Source organism: Sturnira hondurensis, unplaced genomic scaffold (genome assembly GCF_014824575.4).
Source record: "Sturnira hondurensis isolate 20B ecotype Veracruz unplaced genomic scaffold, ASM1482457v3 Scaffold0021632, whole genome shotgun sequence".
In the NCBI taxonomy this organism is placed as follows: Eukaryota; Metazoa; Chordata; class Mammalia; order Chiroptera; family Phyllostomidae; genus Sturnira; species Sturnira hondurensis.
In genome coordinates this window covers 4023365-4040569 of record NW_028094263.1, presented here as the reverse complement: position 1 = coordinate 4040569, position 17205 = coordinate 4023365, and the positions used below count along the sequence as shown (strand labels likewise).

The window sequence follows — 17205 nt, the reverse complement described above, 5'->3', positions numbered from 1 at the left end:
GCCATTGCCCTCATCTTCAGGGGAATCTGATCCTGGCAGACACTGTTGGTATGTGCTGGAAATAATTACCTAGATTTCCCGGGTTCCTCCCCTCCAGAAGTTTCTAGTCTGTAGCAGACACAATGGTTCTTCTGATGAGTAGTTGTCAGGTAGAGGATCACGTGAGATGTAACTCAGACTGAGGCAAGGCATTGGCACCTAAGGTCTGCCGGGGGCAGAGTTGCTGGGAGGGTGTGGGTGGGAGCCTCCACTTTTACCAAAGAGCGGAGCGAAGGACTCTCTCAAACAACACCCTTTGATATCTGGTCTGTTCTCCAGGTTGGACTCGAAAGAGGCCTCTTCTGAAAGTCCTGCCCACTGCTCACCCGTCCCTACCTGGCTCCCGCAGGCTGGTGGGGGCAATCAGAGGGTACACAGTGCCACAGAAGCTAGCCGGACAGGCTGTGTAACCCTCCAGATTTGTCCCCATTGGCCTGTGAGTGCCCTGCGGGGGAAAAAGCGAGCTCATCAGCTTTACGTCCCCTGCGCCTAGCCCAGTACTTGCACTAAGACATGACAGGTTCTTCTTTGTCCCCGCACTGGACAAATTCAGACGTAGAAAGGGTTGAGTCAGAAGGTTCTCCTGCTAAACCAGAAAAGCCAGGGATATGGGGACCAGTTGCCAGAGACAGACATAATTAAAATAAAGTTTTAGTGGATAGTGGGATCTTCAGCGTGTTTCTTCTGTCTCGGGGTTTGCTCGTGACTGGCGCTTAACAACTGGAGAACAAGTAAACGTACCCCAGGCGAGGACCACGGTCCCCTCCGGCAGCACTCCAGGATCAAAGAGCTGCAGTGGGGACTCAGAGGGAGATAGTAGCAGGTACCTTCCATCCACCCACCCATCCACCCACTCAAGTGAAGCCCCTGGATGCCCATGTGAATCGTGGGAGGGACTGAGATACTTGGAAGCCCTGGGTTTCTTTTGCTGGGGATCTTCTGGCCCAAAAGGAGTGGCAGACCAGGAGTCCCTGCTGCGCTCCCCTCCTGGAAGGGCGACTTGGCTGGAGGGAGGAGGATGCATGGATCTTCCCTGGCAGAGTCCAAGATGCAGGCGACACACATGCCCCAGGGACTGTGACCATGTCCACGCCAAGAGCCCTGTTTCCAAGAGGGGAGACGAACTCCAAGTCTCCGCTTGCAAACACAGGGGAGCAGGCGACCAGATCCTCCCCCGGCCCTTCTCCTGCAGGTTCTGACTACCTCTCCGTGGTTGGAAATCTCTCTCCCCCTTCCTCCCTGCCCCCATTCTGCTGGTGTGGGCTGAAGGCTGAAGGCAGGGTCACTTGGCGGCCAGTGTCCGCAGATCTCCTGGTCACTGGCTGAAAGCATGCCGCCCGCGGGCCCCAGCTTCGGGTGTGCCTGCGTCGTGAGTGAGGAGGGAAGAAGGAGGAGGAGGCAGGCCCTTCAAATCTCTCCGAATATTCACCTCCTAATTTCCTGACTCGAGCCTACCACGGTCAGTGCGCTTAATGGCGCATCTGGCCGGATGGTCGAGCTCTTTGAAAGGACAGACACAGTGACCATCCGCAATAAATCTTGACTAACGAATAAGCAAATCGACCGTCTTAACGAGGAAGGCCCACGGTAGTTGCCAGAACGTAGTATCGATTAGCGTTCCCCGGCGCCACCCTCAGCCGCTCCTCCCAGCGTGTCCCAGCCACGTCCCTCATTTTCTCCCCGTGGCGGGATGCACCGGGGACGGGAACGCGAACCCTGGGCTGGAGCTGGGAGCAGCGGTCGGAGTCGGCGGGCGCCAGCCACCTCTGCGCTCCCGGGCTCCCCCCGCCGCCACTGCCGCGAAGGAGGCGCACCAACCGCGCCGAGCGCGAACGGCGCTCAGGCGAAAAATGCGCGAACAGCGCGACGCCGGGCGGGGGGGTGGGGTGGAGTGCGGGCCCACTTTTGAGCCCCGGCGCCTGGTTTTCTAGTTTATTCCGGCCTCTCCCCTTCGGCCAGGTTGCTGGGGCCCGGGCCTGGGGCCCGAGTGCTGGTCATCAGGTCGTCTCCTGGCCCCCTGGCCCGGGGTGCGTTCCATTTTTCTCCACGCCGGGGGTGCCAGCCTCCAGCACATCGACCAAGCACCCGCCTCCCCCGCCACCCCCTTCACCCCCGCCTCTCCCTCAGTCCCTGGGCGGTTTGCTCCCTCGAGGCGCCCCAGCTGGGTCCCCGGGTGCTGCGTTTTAGAGCCGGTGATTGGGCCGCCGAGAGGGACAAGGAGGGTAGGGAGGACATGCTCTTACAATTGCAGTAATTAATTTTAAGGGATTGTTACGTAGAGTGAATGAAAACAACCTGGACGCATGGCTGAGGAGGCGTCGCGTTCCCCGCCCGAGCCCAGCGCCCTTTGGCCGAGTCGGGAGGGCTGCGGAGCGAGCCACAGTGCGTGCCGCCCAGTCTTTATTTCACCATTTTCCAGGTGCCCCAGCTAGGGGCGGGTGGGGGGCGCACACGTATTTTGGGGGAAGGGGGGGTGAGTTGCAGAGTGTGACTGAGAAGAGGACTCATCCTCCGGGGTCAAGGACAGTTTGGGAAGGGTGAAGTCACCTCCTAGTTTGGGGGGGCCCACTCCCCAGTGGGGGGCAGCCGCGTTAGCCAGTCCCCCCTCCTCCTCCGCCCCTCTCCGCAAACACCCTGAAGGAATGAGGTCACGTGGATGAGTAGTGGGCGGGACATACTCTTGTCTGGAGGAAAAAAAGCCATTTTGTCCCCCCCAGCCCCGGTCCCTCCCCTCCCCCCTCCGTCCCCTCCCCTCCCCTCTCCCTCCCACCCCAAGCCGCTTTCACAAACTCCTTTCTTACCGTAGGTTTCTCCCCTCCCGGTGCCAGAGCGAGCGACACGGCTGGGGTCCCCCTCCCCTCCCTTCCCTCCCTCCCACCCCCCCTCCCCGAGACCCACCGGACCCCGAACCCAGGTAAGCGGACGCAGACTGCCCTTTCCTTTCCTCCTACGGCCCCGTAACCGTCTGGGGATTGCGATGAGGGGCCGGTGCAGCCTCTCTACACATCCCTGTGGGAGGAGAAGGCTCCAAGCCGGGCCTGCAGCTCGAGTCTGCGCCCCACCCCCCGCCAGCCCCAATCTGCCGCGCCGGGTCCGCCTTTCTCTCTCCCTTTTTTCTCTCCCCTTTTCCCTTCTTTCTCTTCCAAGATGGCCGAAGTGGATTCCCCCTTTAACGATGTGGCGTCTCCCTCGACCACCACCTCTTTGTGCCTCAGCCCCCTCCTCGACCTGCTCCCGAGGTAGCGAGGGGGAGGGTCCGAGGCAGCCACAAAGGCTTTGGGGCTCCATGCTGGGCGGATCTCTGCTTCCCTAGTCCTCAGAGCAGCCCTGGCTTTACCCCACTATTCCCCTCGGTCCGGGGAGGGGTCCTTCTCTGTGTTTCTTGTGGATACCCCAGCGTCGTGGACATGCAAGGCCGGGAGGAAAGGGACACGCTTTTTTTATTGCTTCGGGGCCAGGGGAGGGCGCTCTTTCCTGCCCGGTCCCGGTCGTCCCGGGCACCTCCCCCCCCCCTGCTGGTCCCTTCCCCCCTCCCCCCCCACCCGACTGGGCGCCCCGCCTCCTCCCCAACCACCTAAGCAGAGCCTCTTTCTCCGGAACACCCTCCTAGGGCCCCGCCGAAAGTTTGGCTCTAGGGAAGATAGGAGCGGCCACCCGGTAACTGGGGTCCCTGATCCTCTGACCCAGGCTCCGGGGGCAGCCGGGGCGGAAGGGGTAGAATGGAGATGCTGGGGAGATTTATGGCGGTATTTCCCATGCCTGGCGGAGGTAGGAGGGGTCGGACCGACTGGCCCCCTCTCGCACTGGGGAGCCAGGCTGTCCTCTCCCTGCCCCGGCCCTGCTGCTGTTAGCTGTGGGCAGGTGGGGCCCCATGGGGCCCCTCGGCAAGTAGACACTCCTGCCCTCCGGTCTCCGCGTTGGGCCCAGGCATGCCTCTGCCTCACCCCCTCCTCCACGGCCCCCATCAGCCCAGAATTGCTCCGCATGGCTGGAGGAGGCCTGGGGTGGCGCATTTGCCTGTAAATATTGTGGAAGTCTTACCCCGCGCTTGCCCCTGGTCTTTGTCTCTCGGAATTCACCCCCCACCCCGTCCTGCCTCAGTCTCGCCAGGGCTGTAGCTAGGGATAGGTGGCTTCCTTGGTTGTCTCCCCCTCCGTTCTGATGCCTCCTTCTCTGGGCCTCTTGCAGTTTGTATCTGTTCCTGAAACTCTAATTTCTCTTCTTCCTCCTTCTTCCACTCTGTTCCAAGGTGTTGGGACTTGGAAAAGAAGCATAAAGCCAACTCTGTTGCAGTTTTTTGGTGGCGAGGTTTTCCCAGGGGTTCCCTCTTATGGAGTTGGGGGATGCGGTCTTAGCGCTGTCTTTGGAATGAGGCAGGAGACAGAGCTGGGACTCAGGATCCAGACACTGGAGCTGGGTGGGGTTCAAGTTGAGCGGGGCACTGGTACAGGAGGGGGCTCTCTGCTGCTCTCGCCGACCTTGGTGGATGGAGAGAGCCTGAACTAGAAGAGGTCACATCTTTGTTCAGGTCAGATGCCCACCCTGCCCCTCTGGTCTCATCCCGAAGTGGAGGCTGGGAGCCGCACCGTCTTGGTTGCCAGAAGACTTACGTTATAATTTACACTGGGTGGGCCAAGGGTGCACAGAAGGTTAGTGTGTATTTGCAGCTCTGGTTTTAGCCGGGGGTGTCAGACTGTGCTTCTGGATGGGGCGGGTGAGGGTGGCCCTGCACCTGGTTAATGTGGACCCTGCTCCGGTCTGGCTGTCTATGTGATGCAGTGTGTCCGGCCCAGTGGATCCATGAGCGTCTGGCCAAGTATCCGGCTGTGTGTGTGTATGTGTGTGTGTGTGCGCATGTGTGTGGTGTCTGTCTGGCCTGGTGTGCTGGGAGTGGGAGAGATGGAGGGGGTGTGTCTGGCTGTGTGTGTGTATCTGGCAGTTGTAACTATGTGTGTATATTTTGGGTTGTCTTGTTTGGTCTTAGGAAGCTGAGGAGTGGGACAGGACAGGAGGGTAGAGTGAGCCCAGACTGAGAGGCTGACCTGCTCCCAGGTGGACACCCCTGGCACCACCCAAACCCATGGGGCTTGCACAGTTGCACCCACACAGCTGGGAGAAGATGGACTCTTGGGGCCTACGGTCCGAGTCTTGACAGCACACTGGCTCACGGTGCTTCTGTGTGGCCTCAGCTTCCCTGTCTGTACCATGGGGTGAGGCCTCCACTCCCTCTCCGCACTTCATGGTGAGAACATGTGCTGATGGTCAAGTTTGGGGCAGACCTTGACTCCCCCAGGAGGCTCACTGAGTGCTCTTCTAAGGAACCTGAAGTCCCCCTACTTTCCGCCTGCCTGGATGGAATCGGGCTGGGCTTACTGAATTTGAAACGGGCGGGGAGCCGGGCCTCGGTGCCCTAGTGTAAAGAGCACTGAGTGCAGAGTCAGGTGGTTCTGAGTCCTGGGGCTGCCGTGCGTCGTCGCTGTGTGACCCGAGACAAGTCACTTCTTCGTGTGCTTCTTCGTCTGCAAAATGCAATGTTCAGACAAGATGCTTCTAAGATCCCTTCTACCTCTGCAATTCTAGATGTCTGGATGTGACCTTGAGTGACTGTTCCCGAGACCTGGAGTTTTTCTGTTGAGGGAGCTTCCCACTCCTGTAGCTGGGCATCCGGCGGAGCAGAGGAACCTCTGGGTCACTAGGGACTGGATGTTTCCGCAGCAAAGCTGAAAAAAACGGACCGTGAGAGAGGTCTGAGTCTTGGAGGCGCTTCCAGAAAGAGCTTGGTCAAAATGAAGGGACCGGGGGACTCTGAGGATGAGAACAGACGGATGCTGGGCTTGAATGGCAAGGAGTTGGAACTGGGTGCTGATCAATCTCCCTTTCTGCCACTATGGCTGAGACCAGCGGCCCCAAGGGCCAGAAGCAAGGTCCTGCCCAACTATCCTGCCCTTGTAGAGACAGTGGCTTGGGGACAGAAGACCCTGAAAGGACTTAGTCCCCAGCTGGGGGATGGTGCTCAGGCTCACTGTGTGGATGTGGCTGGCACTGACCTGCTGGCCACTCCGCAACTCCAGAGGCCAGTTCCCAGCTGCCCCTGGTTTGTCTTTCCTGCTTCTTGGATTGGTCTCTCTCCCTGTCTCCCTCAGGCTGTTGCCCTCTCTCAGCCTCTTCCCTAAAGTGATGCTGGCGGTCCAGCCACCTATCAGCCCCTTTCTCTCTGCTTTTCTCAAATACCAGCCAGGTGCAGCTGTGGAGGACTTGGGTGTCAGCTGGAGGGCCCACAGCTTCCTGGTGAGGGGTGCTGAGGTGGGGGGACAAAACTCTTGTTTATGGTTCTTGGCACCTGCTGGCAGGGCTCTGCCGGTAACCATGGCAATCAGGTGAGGAACCAATCAGGGCTTCTCCCCAGCCCCAGAGGTAACAGTCTGAGGCTCTGGGGATGGGGTTGGGTGGGGGGGAGCAGGGAGTGTCACATTTCTTAAAGGGGAGAGGGAGGAACACTTTATTCCTTCAATTCTTTCAGTTCTTTCATCCATGCATCTAGAAAGGAGCTCACCAACACTTGAGCAAGTGAGAGGGCGAGGGTCATGGCCCATGTGCCTGGGAGCTCCTGTGCACTGAGGCCAGTCTGCCAGACAGGAACTAGATGGCAACTGCTAAGAGCAGGTGTTTGTTTGAAAACACAAGTATGTGAGTGAGGTGGGTATGGCAGTGTGAAGCGCTACATGTTTGTGTGTGTGAGAGAGAGTATGTGAGAGGCAAAGAAAGGGGGGAGGGAGTATAACATTGGTCAGTAGCAACTTGGACCCCCGCATCATCAGACCCCAGAGTGTCGTGCTGCTGGCCGTGGGCGCACACAGATTCATCTGGACACAGACACACACACACGGGACAAGCAGTCACACAGAGCCCAGGCGGCACGTACACATCTGACGGACATTACACACACTCTGTGGGATGGACACTTGGAGTTTGTTCTTTCTTCTGGATGTAATAATATTTGGGCATCTTGCCAGGGACAAAGTTACTATGGAAATGATCAAACAGTGTAGTCGCCAGCAAGCCTGCTACAAAATTGTGAAGGGGGAACCTGTGCCCGGAAACCAGAAGGAAGTCACCCTCTATGGGGCGGAAGCCCCTTTCCTCTGGCCAGGTCTGCAGGTCTCAGCCACTGCGTCTTGCTTGTTCCTCTCTCTGCCCTGCCCGCAAGTTGGTGTTTCTCCCGAGTGTGGCCTTTGTCTCTCCCTCTCTTTCGGCCGCTGGCCAGCCTCTGTTGGCTCTTTGGGTCCTGGCCAAACTCATACTGGGGTCTCTATAGAAACTGCTGATCCCGGCTGTGAATTTCTGGTCCTAGAAAGCCCAATGTGGTGGCTTTAGAAATGTTTCTGGAAAGGAGGGAAGGGTGTAGGTTGTAAAGGAGCCGTTGGGGCTTGGCCACCCTCCCAAGCCCCACCCCTTGGGCTTTTACTCTGGGAAAGAGGAAGAAGGGAGGGGCCATCCCTTCTCTGTGCAGCTTTGATTTTTATACTGAGAAGTAAGAACATCAGTCATTCCAGGCCTGGGCTTTGCCTGACCTCCCCAGACCCTGCCAGAGCCTGGCTGGGTGCTCGGAGGAACTGGGGACAGGGAACTTTCTGCCCAGCGCTGGCAGCCATCTAGTCTGTGGTCTGTGGCCGGAGAGTCTGTGGACAGGTTGCAGAGGAGGTGTCGCCAGGTGTGAGACGGTGGGTGGCGGCGGGGAGATTCCTGCGTGTGCGGGGAGGGGCGGGGTGGGGCCTGGACTCAGGCGCTTGTGGACGCAGGTGGAGCTGCGTGTTGCTCAGGATTTCCTGCCTGAGCACCAGGCCTGGAACCTGCGTGCTCTGCTTATAGTGGGTTTCCAGGTTGCTCTTCTGGGGCCGGAGCTGGATGCAGAGCCCGAAGCCAAGTGATGCGGTGCCCTTCAAACTAGAAGCAGCCTGTGTTTCCTGGAGGAGGAGTGGACGGGATGGAAGGAGGGTGGGAATGGAGTAGGAAATACCGAGTCAGGGGCCTTGGACTTGTATAGAGCCGGTGAGGGAGCAGGGACAATTCTTTCCCTTGTTTTATTTTCTTGAGGTTCAGGTCACTGGCTTACTTATCGGAGTTTTCTCAGAGCTCCTACCACTCATTTGAGTGAATATGAATTCGGATTAGGGAGATTTTTAAAAAAGTCTGTTCTTTTCCATTTTCCTGCCCCCCACATCCTCTGGAGAGTAGGCAGTACTTCCTGTGGTCTAACCTCGGTCTTTCCTGCTGTTCCTGAGGTGGAGCCTGACCTTGTTGCTCAAGATTGCATGACTCTCCAGAGCCCCCGCCACCCAGAAAGAACTGGACTCAAGTGCACCCAATCCCAGGCAAAGAGGAAGGGCCTCGGGTGCAAAGAGGATGTTGGAGCCCTGGGTTTCTGATTCCACTTTTATTTCCCAGGGTGGCGCTCCCCGGCCCCCACCCCTCTTCCCCGGCATCATGCATCGAACCACACGGATCAAAATCACAGAGCTGAACCCTCACCTCATGTGCGCCCTCTGCGGGGGGTACTTCATCGATGCCACCACCATCGTGGAGTGCTTGCATTCCTGTGAGTTGAGTGGGCTTCTCAGGGAAGGCAGAGCATGGGCTCTGTGTCTGGAAGGGGTCCCTAGGTCACAGAGAGGCTGCCTGGGAGGGAAAACTGGACATTTTGGCCCCTGAAGATGCAGGTTGCCCCTGGTGTGAACCACGGGTGTGCAGGGAAAGGGGATGTGCAACAAACAGGGAGCTGCTGTTTTACACTCCACGGGGCTTGGGGCTCACCACATAGGTGACATATAACTGGCCTAACGCGCATGCGCGCACGCACACACAAAAGATCTGTCCCCTCCCAAGGCTGGATGGGAGGCGGTTGCCCTCCGTCCAAAACACGATCGCACTGGCCCTCTGAACAGGCCTGAATGACGAGGACAAGGTGGAGAAGGAATACCTGAACCTTGACAGAGGGCGTGGGGGCTGGGCCTTGCTACGGGGACGCTCTGACTCTCTCTCTGTCCTCTCTCTCTCCACCCCGCACCCCGCCCCCTTCTCGGACCCCCAAGTCTGCAAAACCTGCATCGTGCGCTACCTGGAAACCAACAAGTACTGCCCCATGTGCGACGTGCAGGTCCATAAAACCCGACCGCTGCTGAGCATCAGGTGGGCCCGGCACTGCCCCTCCGGCCCCTGCCGTCCTCTGGGTCAGCTCCCTCTGTCCCTCAGTCTGCCTTCCTGTAGCCAGGGGGCAAGTGGGGGAGGAGCACTGGGCCTCTTCCTTCCCTCCAGGTTGTATTCCTCTGAGAAGCACCGGAGAACTAAGACCAGGTCTCCAGGGACCCCAGTGCCGGGCCTGAATCTAAGAAAGGGAGGCAAGAAGTGGGGTCCCTGGGAGATTGATAGGGCCCTATACGTTTTTTCCAGATCTGACAAAACCCTCCAAGACATCGTCTACAAATTGGTCCCTGGGCTTTTTAAAGGTATCCGTACATCCTTCCTGTGCCTACCCACCACTCCCCATCTCCCAGCCTGTTGCCTCCTCACCCCGCTTCCTTCCCTCTTCCAGACGAGATGAAACGGCGGCGGGATTTCTATGCAGCGTACCCCCTGACAGAAGGTAAGTTCATGTGTGTGCTCCCAGGCCCGGGCCATATTGAGTGTGTGGTGCTGCCCCACACATCCCCACACATGAGGTCTAGATGCCCAGGGCTGGCCATGCTCCACGCACTACCACGATCCTCGTCCCCGGCCCAGAGAATGGCTGGGCTCACCCCGCTGAGTGAGACCCTGGGTCCTTGGTGGGGCTCCTTTCCCTAACCCTAGGCCAGCCCCTCAGAGTTCTCTCCTTTTGCAGTCCCCAATGGCTCCAACGAGGACCGTGGAGAGGTCTTGGAGCAGGAAAAGGGGGCTCTGAGTGACGATGAGATTGTCAGCCTCTCTATTGAGTTCTACGAAGCTGTCAGGCAAGTCTGTCCTGCGCTGGGCCTGCTTCTCCCACCCTGGCCCTTTGGGGAATGGATACTAGGAAACCCTGTCTGAACTAGGGTCTCCCTAGTTTCATTCCGTCTCCTCCCCCAGGGACCGAGAAGAGAAAAAGGGCCCCCTGGAGCATGGGGATGGGGACAAGGAGAAGGTGAGTGCTAGGGCCCATCCCGAGTGGGATGTGGGCTGGGGGAGGGCCTGGGGTGGGCTACAACCCTTGGGTGCCTCTCCTCCGGCAGACAGGGGTGCGTTTCCTGCGCTGTCCAGCAGCCATGACTGTCATGCATCTCGCCAAGTTTCTCCGCAACAAGATGGATGTGCCTAGCAAGTACAAGGTGAGTCCCTGGGCACTTTGAAAGAGTGAGTGTCTGTCGGTGGGTGTGCCTCTGTGCATCTCAACCATTGTTCAGGGCTGGCTGGGTGTCACCAAGAGCCTACCCGGTTGCGTAATTGAGCCCAAGTAGAAGGATAATTGAAACCAAGAATAGGGTGGGGCAGTCTGCATCTGCTGAAATTTGTGTGCAGAATGGTACAGAGGAACAAGGTGGTGTATGTGTGCATGCACGCTTGCACACTCAAACTTTGGCAGAAGTATGTGTGCAAAAACACAGGGTCTAATCTGGGGCCAGCTGTCTGAAGGAAGACCAGTCAAATTCCAACAGAATTCTAGGGCACCACTTCTGAAACTTGAATGTGTCTGTGACCCCTTAGAGATCTCATTGAAATGCAAGTCCTGGTGCCATAGGTTCTGCACTTCCAATGAGCTCCCAGGTGCTGCCGGTGTTGCTGGCCTACGGAGCACACTTTCAAGTTTCAAGGGTCTAGGGCAGTGGGTCCCAGACTTCGCTGCAGGCCAGCATCATGAGAGCTTTAGAACAACTCGTATCTTACCGGTTAAATCAGAATCTCTGCGAGTGAAATCCCAGCATCTGGATTTTTTTTTAAGCTCCCTGGGGGGTTCCACAGTGCAGCCTGGGTGAGAGCAGTGCTCACCTGGGCCGTTTCTTTGCCCATTAGCTCCTCTGGGAGAGCTGCCAGGGATACAAGGGGGACCCAGGCAGTTTTGCGGGTAGCTGGGGGTGAGGGGTTGTTAGTGATGTAGGTCTCTTCTCTGGATCCCTTTCCTCCTGGTAGTCAGGAGTTCTGCTGTGGCAACTCTGATAGGGAAGTCATATCTACCGTGAAACCCCAGAATAACCGGGGAGTGCCTGCAAGTCCACTCTGCGTCCCCGCAACGCAAGACTCCTAGCTTGGAAACTCTTGGCCAGGTGGCCAGGGCCTTACGCCTCACCAGGGTCACGGTGTTCTCCCCTTCTCCTCCTTCAGGTGGAGGTTCTGTATGAGGACGAGCCCCTGAAGGAGTACTACACCCTCATGGATATTGCCTACATCTACCCCTGGCGGCGGGTGAGTGGGGCTGGGGCGGGACCCCTGCAGGTCTGGCATACGCCTGTGCTCCGTGATCATGGGGGCCACCCTGCTCTAATCACAGACAGTTCATATCTTGTCACATGAACTGGTCATGTCCAGAGAGGTCATGTTTCACTGGTGGGCTCCCACACTCAGAAGAGGGTCCTTGGGCAGATGACATGTTCCCGTTTGGGGTCAGAGAAGAGGGTCTGGTGACTGGCAGAGTAAATGTTGCTGTCTGCCCCCTGGGCTCCCTCCCTCTGCAGGCTTGGGTCTCACGTGTTTTCTCTGGGTCTTGTGTGCGAGTCTTTCTTCCGGATGCCTTGCCTTGCTGGCTCTGTAGCTCAGTCTCTCCCTTTGCCTAGGCCCTCCTGCTCTGCCCGGTTTCTGAGGCTGGAGCCTTGCCTTCCTTCCTCTTTGGGCACTATGGGGTGAAGGGGGATGGCTGCCTGGTTAGCCTCTCACCTGACACCGCCCCCTCCCCTGCCTCTCCCCCCCTCACCCCACTCTCTCGGCAGAACGGTCCTCTTCCCCTCAAGTACCGGGTCCAGCCCGCCTGCAAGAGGCTCACCTTGCCTACAGCGCCCACCCCCTCCGAGGGCACCAATACCAGTGGGGCCTCAGAGTGTGAGTCAGTCAGCGACAAGGCTCCCAGCCCTGCCACCCTGCCGGCCACCTCCTCCTCCCTGCCCAGCCCAGCCACCCCCTCCCATGGCTCTCCCAGCTCCCACGGGCCCCCGGCCACCCACCCTACCTCCCCCACTCCCCCTTCGGCAGCCAGTGGGGTCACTACAGCTACCAATGGGGGTGCCTCGAACTGCCTGCAGACAACATCCTCTACCAGCAGGGGGCGCAAGATGACTGTCAATGGAGCTCCCGTGCCCCCCTTAACTTGAGGAAAAGGATCTCCTTTTCCAGCCACGCCTCTCCAACCCTCCACTTTTTCTGTGCTCCTTTTTCCACCTCTTCTATTTTCCCCAGCTCCTCCCACCTTAGGGGTGGGGGGTGGGTTTTATAAATAAATCTATATATATATATATGTACATAGGAAAAACCAAATATACATACTTATTTTCTATGGACCAACCAGATTAATTTAAATGTCACAGGAAACAAACTTTATGTGTATGTTATATGTGGGGGATGTGGGGGATGGATGTTCATTTTTAGGGGTATTCTTGTCTAATTTACTCTCTTTTGGGGGGGTGCCTGGATGGACTAGAGGGGCCACCTGAAGGTCAGTAAAGGTCTGCCCCATCCTCCTCCCGAGGAAGATGGAGGTATGGGGGGCCCACCAGCCCCCAAAGCTTTAGGCACAACTTGGGCTGTGTATGGGGCCCACCCTCTTTCTCCGTCTTGGCTGCTGTCCTGCCCTGACACCCCCCCCCAGCCCCCCTGCCAGGTTCAGTGTCCCTCGACCTGCTAAGACAGTGCCTTTTACACATGCAGTTTATTCCCTGGTTGTGAGGAGCAAGTGGGAGGTAGAGATGGTATCTCTCTTATACCTCCTCCTGCAGTGGAAACTTTGTGCAAAGAATAGATAGTTCTGCCTTCTCTGCACCTCCCCGCCCCCATGTATGTGGCCTTCGCATCGTTTTTCTTGTGGAAGAGAAGGTTCAGGCTGTGGGAGGTCACAGCCCTTGAAATTCCATCGTGGCTTTGGCGTTGTGAACTGCTTCACCCCGACCCCCACCCGAGTCCCTGCCCTCCACCCAGGAACCCTCACAGCAAACCTGGTGATGAAGTCTCACTTGGGGACCTGGTGTGGAGAGGTGGAGTGGGATTAACCTCCGACAAGCACAGACCCCAGGCATTGCCAAAGGCAAACAGCCCTCTAGTCCCCTCCCCACCTCCAGCAGAGGCCCAGTCAGGACACAGCCTCAGGGGCATCCGAAAGCACAAGCAGACACGTGTAGACCCTGCCCTCAACTCCTTCCCAAGGGGCAGGCTCATCAGATCCCTGCCCACCTGTTCTCTCCAATGTGTACAGGTCAGAGCGGGGAGGAGGTGAGGATGCAAGACTGTCACAACCTAGGTGTTTGGGGTTGGGCCCCCACAATGGGTTCGTCTGTGTTTGCGCCTTGTCCTGTGTCTGAGGTGCTATGACTGTACCCTCCTCCTACCCTGGGACATTTGTGTCTCCTGGCTGTGTAATAAATGCTGCATACTCTCTAGAGCCTCTGGTTCTTTGGGGCAGAGGGGACAGGGGAAGGATGAGCAAGTCCCCTGGCCACCTCCTCATGCCTCTTGTCTCTGGGGTCAGCTTGCCTTGGGGGACCCCATATAGAATAAACCTGAGCTGCTTCCACCCTGTCAGGTGTCTTCATACCAGGGACCACAAGATTACTACTCCAGATGGGCAAGCCTGTTTAATGCCTTCTCCAGCAGCAGGTGTTAAAGCAGGGACCTGTTCCCGGCAGCTCCAAATGAGAGACCTCAGGTTATGGACTGCAAGTCCTTCACAAGCCAGCTGTGGGCACTTGGGTCCATGGATGATGCCTTCTTGGGCTTAGCACTCATCTTCCCCACAAAGGGGACACCTGTCAGAGGCCTGGGGCTGAGCAGCGGCCACCTGCTCAGAGCGGGGACCCCACTTCTGCCTTCTGCACCCAATCACTCCTGTGGGTGCCATCACAGTACGGGGGCTTCTGAGTGGCCTTGCAGGTACATAGGGCCATTGTTCGGGTCTCCTGGGCTTTGAACTTGAGTGGGAAGAGGCCAGTGAGTTGGAATAAGTGGGAGCCATCACAGAAGGGCTGGTGAGGGAAAGAGAAAAGTTAGAGCCCCGGCCTCACCTGACAGGGCTGGGCAGGTGCAGTGGTTAGGAGCCAGACTCTTAAGTGACACTAGTCTGCCTCCCATCCATAACGCGAGGGCAGAGAGGCCAGCTGTCCCACGGAAATAATAACCATTTGCCATGCCCTTTGCATACTGGGGGTTTGGGTCATTGCAGCCTCAGTCCCCAGGACACAGAATTTCCAAGGTAAAACCTGGGCCTTAGTTACCAGCCCCATTTATCCTGATAGGTTTGTTGTTTTTTCAATGGCCAAGTCTCCGTTGGCTCGTGAAATTCACTTCTTTCCCCCATGTGCTTGGATAAAAAATAGGGTTGGAGAGAGCCTGCATGCATCACCGGGCTCTAAGACTCAATTTTTCAGCTCCGGGAAGCTGGGCACATTACAGGGAGTGGATGGTGATGGAGGAAGGAGCTGTCCAATAGTGAACTGGCCATCTGGTGCCTGCACCCACTCCCCATCCACCCTGGGAGGTGTGCAAGCAGAGACTGGGCAATGGAAACTGAGGCCCACAGAGGTGCTGTGATGTGCTATTCGGAGGGCCTTTTGATCTTGGGGTCAGGGTGGGCTAAGAGGAGAGGTGAGGGGCATATGGGGAAAAAAGTCAGCACCAGTCCCAGAGGGCGTGAGACAGGGAGACACAGCCGCACCCCCACTGGCATTCCTTACTGCTCCACTCCCAGGGGGAGGAGCTGCTCGAAGTCAAATCAGTGGCAAAGCAGTAAGGCTGACACCACAAACAGTTCTGAGCTTAGCTGAGGCCCTGGAGGCTAGAGATGTGGCTAGTTTCCTGCTGGACAAAAGGCTCTTGGGGCAGAAGGGACAACGAATGAATCGAGGCAGGAGCCGGCAGCCAGGCTGAGAAGACAACAGGTTGTGGCAGGCAACCAGGAAAGCCACATAAATGGAAAGGGGAGGGTTTTCAGGGGAAGGCACTGGGAAGGGGTGCTTGGTGGCAGCAGAGCTTGGCAGAGTCTCGCCAGTGTTGGGTGGGGTCCCAGGGCTGGGATCCTTTGACCCACATGCTTCTTGGAAGGAGCAAGGAGAGAGGGAGAGACAGGCAAGGGTCTCGGTGCTTTGAGTGGGAACCTGGAAGGAGCCTCTGAGAAGGGAGCACCAGAGGTCAAGTCCAGAGCCCTGGGCTCCACCCACCTGGTGGGATGACTGAGTTTCTGCCCCTCTCGGCTCATCACAGAGAACAGAGCTCAAGCTCTGGGTGGCGCTAGGCTGAGAGTATTTTCTCTTGAGAGGGAGCTCCCAGAAGACACCCTGCTTTCCCAACCAGGCTCATCCCATGCCAGTGGGAGGGGTGGGGTGGGGTCTCACCTGCTTCTTGCTGAGGCCACACACACACCACCTGTAGGTTTTCCCGGCCACTAGTTCCACCTTGATGGGTGTTTTCTGGGCCACCACAGGCTTGGCTGGGATGTTGGGGAACCATTTGGCCTGTGGCAGGGAAGACAAAGGGCTTGGGATCAGCCCAGGTCCTGGGAGCATTTTCCTGCCTATGGCCTTGTTTGGTTTCCCTCTGGCCCTGGCTTGTGGCAGGCTTCCTCTGCAGGAGCTGGTCTGATGCCACCCAACATTCCCCCCAGGACACTGTAAGTACCCTGAGCTCCAGACAGGGAAGGACTTCAAGGCCACTCAAGCATTCTGGTTTTGGGGCCCAGGTGCGGTCTCTGCAAGCCCTGGCTCCACCCACGTGCTGGGGAGGAGCGGGCTGGACCCTGCCAGCCTAAGCAGGCCCGCTGCACCTGAGGCTTCATTTAGCAGGCACCGCTGCTTCTCAACCTCGGAGTCTGGCTTCCCACCCTGTGCACTCTGGTCCAGCCTACCTCCCCTGAGCCATGGGGAGGTGGTAAGTGTTCGCAGGCTTAAGTTCCAGAAGCAGGGCTGACCCTTTCTGGTTCCCGTCCCCGGGACTGGAACTGTTTACCTTTGGACTCTGGGCCTGGGGAACTTGGGCAGAGAAGAGGGGAAACTGGAGGTACTTACCAGCCAAGCGGAGATGTCGCGGCTTTGGTTCAGCTTCTGCGAGGCACACAGTTATCACCAGACAGTGGTATGGAAACAAAAAAATAAAGTCAGTGGAAAGCGGAGGACTTCCAGGGAGAAGTCATCTGGCAGGGAAGAGATGACTGCTGAGGGGTGTAGGACAAATGAGGAGGTAAGAAAATGGGGTCGCAGGACAGGAAGGAAAATCGCTGGGGAGGTGCTGGCATGCAGCAGGCGCTCAGAGAAGGCTGCGAAGCCCAGGGCGCCGCGGGGACTGGAGGGGGACGCTCCGCCGAGAGGCAGGCGGGGCGGACGAGGAGAGGGGGGCGGGGGGCCCCGCAGCGGGAGGGGGATGCTCACCCAGGCCACCGGACGCAGGCGCGAGCCCACGCCGCCCATGCTGGCTGCCCCCGGTCGCCGCTCCGCGCCGGCTCCGCCCCGCGGCCGGGTCACCTTCCCGCTTTCCTCCGCCTCCCGGCCGGCCCACCCCGCTTCAGCCCGGAAGACGTAGCGAGGTTTTGTGCGGGTGGGGCCGCAGGCCTACAAAGTCCAGTCCGACCTCAACGGCCGGAAACCAAGCCAACTACAAGCACCCCAGCCTCCTCGGGCCTCCTGGTGGGTGCGGGCTGGGCTCCCCGGACGCCCCCCTCGGTACCCGCGAGTCTGCGGAACGATCTGCACAGCGTCCGTTGCCTTTCGTTCCCTCCCAGGCCGCACCCTCCAGCCCCCTGGAGAGCCGGGACCCTCCTCGGGGAGCCGTTTTCTCCGGCTGAGTCTCAGACAATGTTGCTGGGAGCGCAGGACGGGGACATCTTATCACCTAGGGAGCCTGTTTTACAATTTTTGTAACAGATTCCCGCCAGCCCCGCCCACACCTCACATCACATCCTCGTGGGTGGGGCGCAGGTATCCGAGTGTTCGATGTGCAGCCTGGGTATTTTGTGCATTCTGGCGAACGATT

The 17205-nt window shown here is 58.2% G+C and overlaps 2 protein-coding genes across 2 annotated transcripts; one reads left to right on the top strand and one right to left on the bottom strand.

Annotated features, from left to right (window-relative positions):
- Positions 1–8469: 8469 nt before the first annotated feature.
- PCGF2 (polycomb group ring finger 2) lies at positions 8470–13628 on the top strand. Its single transcript, XM_037033364.1, has 9 exons — positions 8470–8635; positions 9129–9225; positions 9487–9542; positions 9629–9679; positions 9917–10025; positions 10141–10195; positions 10284–10379; positions 11371–11451; positions 11973–13628. The coding sequence occupies exons 1-9, from the start codon at positions 8524–8526 to the stop codon at positions 12348–12350; spliced, it is 1035 nt and encodes a 344-aa protein (XP_036889259.1). The 5' UTR covers positions 8470–8523; the 3' UTR covers positions 12351–13628.
- Positions 13629–13801: 173 nt separating this feature from the next.
- Positions 13802–17097, bottom strand: CISD3 (CDGSH iron sulfur domain 3). Its single transcript, XM_037033365.1, has 4 exons — positions 16605–17097; positions 16245–16280; positions 15576–15695; positions 13802–14210 (listed from the first exon to the last, which is right to left on the bottom strand). The coding sequence occupies exons 1-4, from the start codon at positions 16641–16643 to the stop codon at positions 14031–14033; spliced, it is 375 nt and encodes a 124-aa protein (XP_036889260.1). The 5' UTR covers positions 16644–17097; the 3' UTR covers positions 13802–14030.
- Between the last annotated feature and the right edge of the window lie 108 nt (positions 17098–17205).

Coding starts and splice junctions, on each gene's coding strand:
- PCGF2 (XM_037033364.1), top strand. CDS start 8,524: ATGCATCGAACCACACGGATCAAAATCACAGAGCTGAACCCTCACCTC. Junction 9,226..9,486: donor CGACCGCTGCTGAGCATCAG/GTGGGCCCGGCA, acceptor CGTTTTTTCCAG/ATCTGACAAAACCCTCCAAG. Junction 9,543..9,628: donor GGTCCCTGGGCTTTTTAAAG/GTATCCGTACAT, acceptor TCCCTCTTCCAG/ACGAGATGAAACGGCGGCGG.
- CISD3 (XM_037033365.1), bottom strand. CDS start 16,643: ATGGGCGGCGTGGGCTCGCGCCTGCGTCCGGTGGCCTGG. Junction 15,696..16,244: donor GCGACATCTCCGCTTGGCTG/GTAAGTACCTCC, acceptor TCCCTGCCACAG/GCCAAATGGTTCCCCAACAT. Junction 14,211..15,575: donor GTGGCCTCAGCAAGAAGCAG/GTGAGACCCCAC, acceptor TTCCCTCACCAG/CCCTTCTGTGATGGCTCCCA.